At 36.3% G+C, this 8,752-nt stretch overlaps 1 protein-coding gene across 1 annotated transcript; it reads right to left on the bottom strand.

Annotated features, from left to right (window-relative positions):
* Positions 1–727: 727 nt before the first annotated feature.
* LOC130715551 (uncharacterized) lies at positions 728–3,143 on the bottom strand. The gene is made up of 3 exons (XM_057565666.1): positions 2,971–3,143; positions 1,446–1,648; positions 728–1,189 (listed from the first exon to the last, which is right to left on the bottom strand). The coding sequence occupies exons 1-3, from the start codon at positions 3,058–3,060 to the stop codon at positions 934–936; spliced, it is 549 nt and encodes a 182-aa protein (XP_057421649.1). The 5' UTR covers positions 3,061–3,143; the 3' UTR covers positions 728–933.
* Positions 3,144–8,752: the final 5,609 nt, after the last annotated feature.

Genomic DNA, 8,752 nt, shown 5'->3' with positions numbered 1-8,752 from the left:
CATCTAAAAGTTATGAGTGAGAAATATGTCGGTTAATTACTATTGAGTTTGGTTAATCTATGGCGAACGAGTACTAAAGATCAGAATAGGAGCCCCTCAACTCTGACCACCATCTTAAAGTGATGGGCGAGAGATATGACGATCAATTGTTGCTGAGTTCGATCGCTCTCTGGTCGATGAGTACTGAATGTCATAATAGGAGTCCTTCAACTCTGGCCGTCATCTGAAATTGTAGGAACAGAACGCGAATACATATAAGAATAGAGAGAAACACACAAGACTTTGGTCACGCGGTTCGGCCAAATTGCCTACGTCTGCAACTATAGAGCAACTATAGTTCCCTTTCTTGATTAGGATTCAGAATACTCTAGGGTTACAGTGTTATAAGCATATATGATCACCTCGAACGACTCTGCCAGAACCTTGACAAGGAAGAAGAACAAAGACAAAACGAAAAAGAAGACACAATGACGAGAGGAAGAATCGACAATGACGTCCCTTCCTGGTGGATAAGAAGACTCGATGAGAAGGCAATGATACAAAGAAGATACCATATGGCCCTACAGAGCGAGAGATTTACAAATCAAATTTTAACACTTTAATGAACTTGAAGAGAAACAATAAAGGTGAGGGTTGTTCTACTTTTTATAAGGACTATCTTAGTCATATCTCTTCTCAATGTGAGACTTCTAATAACGTGAGACTTCAAATAAAGAGGCATAAGAAATGAAATAAAGAACACTTAAGTCTAGACATCAGAGTCCTTTTCAACCGAGCTTCATAATTTACAAGTAGGCTTTCACATCCATGGAAACCAATCGATTCCTTTTCAACCGAGCTTCATAATTTACAAGTAGGCTTTCACATCCATGGAAACCAATCTTAATACAAAGATTATCCCCACATCAAAGTCCGAAGTGGTATATATATGCATTACAAACTGGTCATCCTCACACCAGTGTCCCTAGCATAGGGAGGGGGGCCATTATTGGCTTTTGAAAAACTAACATAGTAAAGCTCCGAGGCAATGCCTGTCAAAACAATGAAGGCAGCTCCAGCTCCAAACACTCCCTTCCTCAACGTTTGACATGAAGGCGCGTTATCTCCCATCAGATCCCGATACTTAGTGTGGTATGCATTACGCACAGAACCGGCTAGTAGGCACGAAGCAGCAATAATGAATGTCAACCTGAATCATCAACATAACAACACGACACATTAGGCTATGTTTAGATATCCCTTAACACCCGTGTAAACGGACGTTAGCACTCACTTCAAGACAAAAAATAAACAGAACTCTGATAGATGGGGCAGTCAGTTCACGTTGCACAAACACACATTTAATCATTGGAAACAAAGGAAAACAGCAAATCTGGTCATTTAATATTGGTGCTTGCTTGTTCCCTAGAAATGTTTTGTCTGTAAGACCAAAAATTAAGACATACCAGGTAGTGATGAATAAGCAAATTGCCCATGATCGGGATCCACTGGGTCTCATAGCTTTCCCACAGCACAGGCATCTAGTAACAACCATGATGATCACTTGACAGGAAACTAGAATGAAGAGGGACCCCACACCTAGGCCGGTTGCAATGTCGGAATCATATTGACAGTACTCTCTACCTTCAGCATTTCGGAGTAATGAGGCCTGTCAGCAGAACAATTAATTAGATTCAAGTAAACCCATTTCAACATTGCAAAGATTTTTTTTTCAGTTTTGACAACTTGCTTCTATCACATTGTGACTTCACACCTACTATGCAGGGAAACACTACAGAACACCAGATCCATGGGGAAAGTATTGGTCAATATTTGACAATACCTCGTGAAATTTTTGTGCTCATGGGCTTTGAGGGAGGTTTGAAAGAGTTGAGCCAAACCGAGCATTTGAAGCTGGAACCTGGAACTTGGCTTGTTTATTGCTTAACATGTTTATAACATGACTATTTTCTTGTGCCTACTTAAATTTGTCCTTTAAGTATTTGTTGAGTTCATTAAGCTAGTATGTAATCGACATCTTAATGCTAGAACATGAAGTCAAATTCTCTAAATTAAAGTACAGCTTTCTAAGTAATATTGATATATAAATTACATCTTTGATAGTATAAAATTGCAACTTTTTGTCACTGAATGCACACATATACACAAGCTACTCACAAGCTGTTAGCATCAAGCTTATAAGCTCACATATGCTTATATTTAGTTACTCACTTAAGCAGTTAAGCTCATTCCAATATGCCCTGCATATACTCATGTGAGGGATGGTAAGCTGGAGCCGAGGGCAAAGAAGTGCGCATTCTTAGGTAATGCGCAAGGGTGAAGGGATATAGGTTGTGGTGCATAGAAGGTCTGAGTTCACAAAAAATTATCCTAATTAGAGTTGTCAAATTTGACAAGCAACGGAGCAAGCTCTACTGATTGAGTGTTTAGGCAGTGTTTGTTACCAAATTTCTCAGGCTTTTAAGTTCCTAGCATTCCGAAACACCCCTATCAATATGTTTTGGTGAAAAGAAGGGACAGAACTAGGTGGAAGATAAGGGGCAATCACCTACCAAGATAAAAAAAAATTCCTTAATAGAATGGTATTCAAATGGTGTAGTTGCCCCCCTCAAAATTCTTATGTCACCTACGTCATTTAGTCAATGTTGATTATGCTTAATATGTATTAAATTTTCGCAAAAGAAAACTACTATATGCAGAATTACTACATGTCCCGTCAAATTTCCACATGAAGCCAAGGAAAACTCAGCAAACATAGAACAGACTAAGTAAACAGTGAAAAACTGACCCTTTGAAAGATTTATCACTATCAGTCTATCACCAAATTCAAAAAAAAAATGGATATCATATCATGATTGCCCTTTGATTTTCCTATTCAGATGTTATGTTACTTGACCAAAATATAATGCATAGCTACACCAACTAAATCCAGATATTATTAAAAGAAATAACAAATTCTAAGTGACTCACAGTGTTTCTCCTCTGTTCAGCAACAACAGCAAGAGCAAAAGCAATGATATCAAACAAAAACACCACCGCTAGTACCAGAGACGAAGCCATAGCTCAAGATCCACAACGATTCCAAGGGGCAACTTTTGGCTGTCTTTGCAAGCTTGCTTTCTAGTAGTACTTTAGTTCGACGAATCATGTGCTGACATTTATTTATATGATTATTTTCAGTTCAGTCATCTTATTGTTAGTATTTATTTTGATTAATGATAATTAAGAAAGATAATTTATTTAAATGGCTTTTGGTTAAAGTGGGGTGGTTTCTGCTGTCTGCCAGCAGTGTAAAAATAGAAGATGGCCAAGCAACCAAAGACCCTTCACACAACCCACCTAAAATAAGCCCACCCACAAATTACTCTCTTGTCGGCCCACTTCCCAAATTATTGTGTGCAACTTCTTTTGGGATTCTTCTAGACTTCTACGACCTCTCCTCTTCTGGTACAACTCTTCAATGTCTTCTGCTAATTACTTTTCTCACGTTTTTTTTTCTTAGCAGCAAATGGGCACAAAGGAGAAGACATTTCTAATGCCTGCATAACGTGTCGGGTAGGTTAGGATAACTTTGATCCGGGTTAAAGTCTTATTTTTTTTAAAGGACTTAAAAGCACAATTAGTCCCCATGAATTCTTTTTGTGCAGAACGAGTCCTTAAACTACTTTGTTAGCAAGCAAACTCTCCCACATTTTCTACATTAGTGACGTCGGTTCTTTTGTTAGATATTTAATTTTCTTTTTGTTGTGGTGGATGTTTTTAATTGATGTGGAGGAGAGAGGGCACCCATGTGCCTTGCACGTGCCTCTCTCTATCTGATATCTCAAACATTATCTAGAGAGTGTTATTATAGGCTTGTCCATATGCTTCAATATAGCCTATTAAAGGCTTCACACATGTTATTGACTTGCAAGTCACATTTGGTGTGTGTAGTGCATGCTGATCTAGTCCACATTTTTGGAGGACGGTTCATCATCTCATTCAAGCCTTTCATCACCTCCAATGCAGCCTTTCACTCATTAAGTGTGCTTGCCCTAGCTGCTGCCCACATAGCTTTCTTTAGTAAATCTCCAGGATACTTCTTTTTAAAGTTGGCATATAGGTGTTTTACACAGAGCCTATGTTTTATGTTTTCATCCATACATGCAAGAGTTGGCACCAACCCCTAAACGCACATAAAATGCAATAGATTAAAAGGTAACATATATTAATACACATCAAAGGCAACATCATTAAGATACACACCATTCTAGAACCATCTCTTCTTCTGCACACCATTAAGATCCTTCAATAAAAGATCCATAAACCATTCTCATGAATCTTTGGTCTCAGATTCCACCACAGAATATGCAATTGGAATCACGTGCCTCTCACGTGTTCGATACCTCACTCCTAGTGGAGTCCGCATCATTAAAATGATGCCACGTAGGAGTTTTCTGTCTGTTTTTGGATGGAAAAGGGCTGAAGGACTAACGTCACTAACAGAGAAAACGTGGGGGGACTTCGCTTGGTAAAAAAAGTTTAAGGACTCGTTCTGCACAAATAGAATTCGTGGAGTACCAAATGTGCTTTTAAGCCTTTTTAAAATTCAAGTGTGGTTAGTCTCAATTTAAGTACGAGTTAACTAGATTAGATAAGTGGGGTGATGCAGTGCATATTATAAATAAGAATGAGGCTAGGTTTTTTGTGGCAAATCTGGAGGGGGACTAAGTGTATTTTACCCATTATTATTTTTGTGATGAAAAAATGTTTTAATATTTATTTATCTATTTAGTTTTGATGGTTTATTTATCTATTTAATTACGCTATAGTAATTGTAATATAATATTAAAAAATTGTAAATAAACATGTACAATGCATAAATATAATATCTTGTATCTAGTATTATGTACGCTGCGGTGTAGCTTCCTATGATACCTTAAACCGGATTAAAGTGTGGTACCTAAATGATATAAATCAATAGAAAATATACAATTTTTTGAACTTAGAGGAAGATTTGGAGTGTGGAGGAATTTATATGATCTCCTAGAGTTGCAAATTGAACTTGAAACCCTAATTTTTAATTCCTGCATTGAATAACATAAGCAAACTTAGGAACAATATATTATTAATTCATTAAATTATTGAACTTAATTTTTAAAAATTACAACAATAAATCATCCGTCATTCTTTAATAAAATTAAATAACACAATTATAATTTAAATTAAATTACCACATAAGATACCACACCCAAAAAAAATTCGAGTACCACATATTTCACCATCACTTATTCGAAGTACCTTGTCAAATTATTAAAGTTAATATCTATTATCCATGCATTTTGATCACCGAACACTAACTTTGAATCTCAAAATAAGAATTTGTCGTTTTTTAACGAGAATATAATTGATTGAGGTGTAAAAGAAGTTAATTTATTTGTAGGAAAAATGCTAGTAGTATAAAATTTTCAATAATACTTCATTTACACTCTAGTTTTACTCACATCAAGAGTGAAATAGGAACTTAGGAAGAGAAAAGAAAATATGTGATATGATACATGATGTAATATAAAATACAAAAGAAGAAAAATGTAAGAGTAAAAATAAGATAAGAGAATACAAAGAAAGTGTAAATGAATTATTGCCTTAATTTTTTAAACACATTATTCTACACACATTTAATAAATATTTCTCAAACCGACAGTGAATTGTGTAAAAATAAAATTAAACTGCGGTGCATAAACCTTTTTCTAATTATTGAAATATTTCTAATTGTTGGATATTTGACGCCGAGCAGTAACGTTGAAACAACAACTGAGTCACGAACTGAACCTACAAGAAAATAAGCTGAGTCGCGAAAATCAATTCGCTGTCCTTGAAGGTTTTATCCCGGAATATCCAGAACACCTCCCCAGGATTAAACAACTTCCTCCGGGTAGTCGGGTAACAGAACTGGCGAGAAATAATAATAATATTGTGATTGCTCAAGAACTGGACAAAGGTAGGGAAAGAAGAGAGGAGATGAGAGTGATCAACAATGTAAAATTTATCCTCTATATATAGCCAAAAATCCGTTAATTCCAAGGTAAGTTGCACATTAATTTTGGGTGATAAAAATTAAAGCTTTGTAGTTTCAAGGTTGAATGCACAGTCAACAAGATTTGGAAATTCCAAGGTTTGAAGGAAGTGGACGGTGCACATGTGGAAATTGTGGGACTTGGTACTTTTGGAATATCATTAATTTTCCAACAATCCCCCACATATTTCAAAAGTTTCAAGGTAGGGTTAAGGAGAGGTTTCCTGAGCAATCACCGAGAGTGCAACTTTTCGAATCTGGTGCCTTTTGGGCTATGAACCAGACCTAGACCAACAAGACTTAACACACAAGTGAATTGGTGGAGCAAGCTCTATGAACCAAGACACTTTAGTGTATGTTAGAGGCCTTACTAATCGTTACACCCCCACATTTTCTCACTGTTATCGCTGTGGTGCGCTTAATCGGTCATGCGCATGCCTGGTATTCTTTGAGTGCTCTAGAGATTAGCCAATTCTCATACAAGCGGCCCCACTTGACACTCATATAGGTGATTCCATCAAGTATATGCCGCATCTCATATACCACCCATAAGGGCTATGGAAATCATTAAAAGCTTAAGAGCTTATCCTCTCTTAATGCAGCACAACACTTACATCCTAGGAATGGACCACACAATAAAATATTTAGTGCTGTCAGATCAATATGAATAACTTGTTTTTCCCATATGAACCTTCTTCATGGGATCTCCAATCACAAAGGTTGGGTTACCATTATTCACTGATTCCAATTGGCTCAAGTCCCATTCCCCTCGATGTATCAAATACCATTTTTCTATCCAATGGTTTAGTCAGAGGGTCGGCTAAATTTACCTCTGATTTTACATAATCTATGGAGATTACTCCATCTTTCAGCAGCTGCTTTACCACATTGTGTCTCAATCGAACATGTCGATTTTTACCATTATACGTTTTGTTCTTAGCAATTGCAATTGCAGATTGGTTATCACAATGCATCGACACTAATGGTGTGGGTTTCATTCCCAAAGGAATATTAGTTAATAAATTTTTCAGCCACTCAGCTTCACTACCAGCTGATTCCAGAGCTATAAACTCTGATTCCATAGTGGACCTAGCAATAATAGATTGCTTAACTGATTTCCACGCAACCGCACCACCACCAAGTGTAAATATATAACCACTAGTGGATTTTGTCTCGTCTGAATCCGAGATCCAATTAGCATCACTGTATCCTTCAAGTACAGCGGGAAATCCACTATATTTGATACCAAAATTCATGGTACCTCTCAAGTATTTCATTACTCTAGCAAGTTCTTCCCAATGATCCTTATTGGGGCTATGAGTATACCTGCTCAATCTGCTAACAGCGTATGCTATATCTGGCCGAGAAAAGTTCATCAGATGTAGCAAGCTCCCAATAATTTGAGCATATTCAGATTGAGAAACAGGGTCTCCTTTATTTTTCTTCAGTTGGGTGTTGGAATCATAAGGGGTACTCACAGATTTAACATCATAGTAACCAAACTTTCTAAAAAGTTTTTCCACATAGTGTTCTTGGGATAGTGTGATACTATCTCCCTTCCTTATGATTTTCACACCCAATATAACACTTGCTTCTCCCATATCCTTCATATCAAATTTCGATGAGAGGAAATTTTTTGTCTCAATTACAATATTAATGCAAGTACCAAAAATAAGCATATCGTCAACATACAAAGAAATAATGACACATTCACCATCCACAGTTTTAGTATAAACACATTTATCAGCATCAAATGAATAAAAACCATTACCAAGTAAAGTCTGGTCAAATTTCTCATGCCATTGTTTGGGAGCCTGCTTTAATCCATACAAGGATTTAATGAGCTTGCAAACCTTATTTTCTTGACCCTTGACTTCACATCCTTCAGGTTGTGACATGTAAATTTCTTCTTCCAGATCACCATTCAAAAATGTTGTCTTCACGTCCATTTGATGAATCACAAGTTTGTAGACAGAAGCTAAGGCAATTAAAACACGAATAGAAGAAATTCTAGCAACAGGAGCAAAAGTATCAAAATAATCAATATTTTGTTTTTGAGTAAAACCTTTTGCAACAATCTAGCTTTATATTTATCAATGGAGCCATCAGGATGGTATTTTCTTTTAAAGATCCATTTGCATCCAATTGGTTTTGCTCCTTTAGGCAAATCAACTAAAGTCCAAGTATTATTTTTCATAATAGAATCAAGTTCAATTTTGATAGCTTCTTTCCAAAACCGTGAATCAGAAGATGAAATAGCATCAGAAAAGGTTAAAGGATCATTATCAGTTAAATAAATATAGAAATCATCTCCAAAGGAAGTTGGTTTCCTTTGTCTCTTACTCCTTCTAAAATCTTCCTCTTCACGTTCATGCTCATTATCTGCAGAGTCATTGTTAGCATTTTGAAAAGGTACATGAACAGAATCATCAAAATTAATCAATTCAGAATGAGAATAAGAGGCATATTTAGATTTCAAAGGAAACTCATGTTCAAAGAATTCAGCATTCTTGGTTTCTAAGATAGTATCACAATCATGCACATCACTCTTTAAAACAAGAAATCTATAAGCAGCACTATGTTCAGCATAGCCAATAAACATGCAATCAGAAGTCTTAGAACCAATTTTCCTTTTCTTTGGATCAGGAAACATAACCTTAGCAAGACACCCCCACACTTTTAAATATTTCAGATTGG

Source organism: Lotus japonicus, chromosome 4 (assembly GCF_012489685.1).
Source record: "Lotus japonicus ecotype B-129 chromosome 4, LjGifu_v1.2".
Classification (NCBI taxonomy): Eukaryota; Viridiplantae; Streptophyta; class Magnoliopsida; order Fabales; family Fabaceae; genus Lotus; species Lotus japonicus.
Note: the sequence above shows the minus strand (reverse complement) of the source record. Positions and strands in the feature narration are given on the sequence as shown.

Coding starts and splice junctions, on each gene's coding strand:
- LOC130715551 (XM_057565666.1), bottom strand. CDS start 3,060: ATGGCTTCGTCTCTGGTACTAGCGGTGGTGTTTTTGTTTGATATCATT. Junction 1,649..2,970: donor CTGAACAGAGGAGAAACACT/GTGAGTCACTTA, acceptor TTCTGCTGACAG/GCCTCATTACTCCGAAATGC. Junction 1,190..1,445: donor TGCTTATTCATCACTACCTG/GTATGTCTTAAT, acceptor TTGATGATTCAG/GTTGACATTCATTATTGCTG.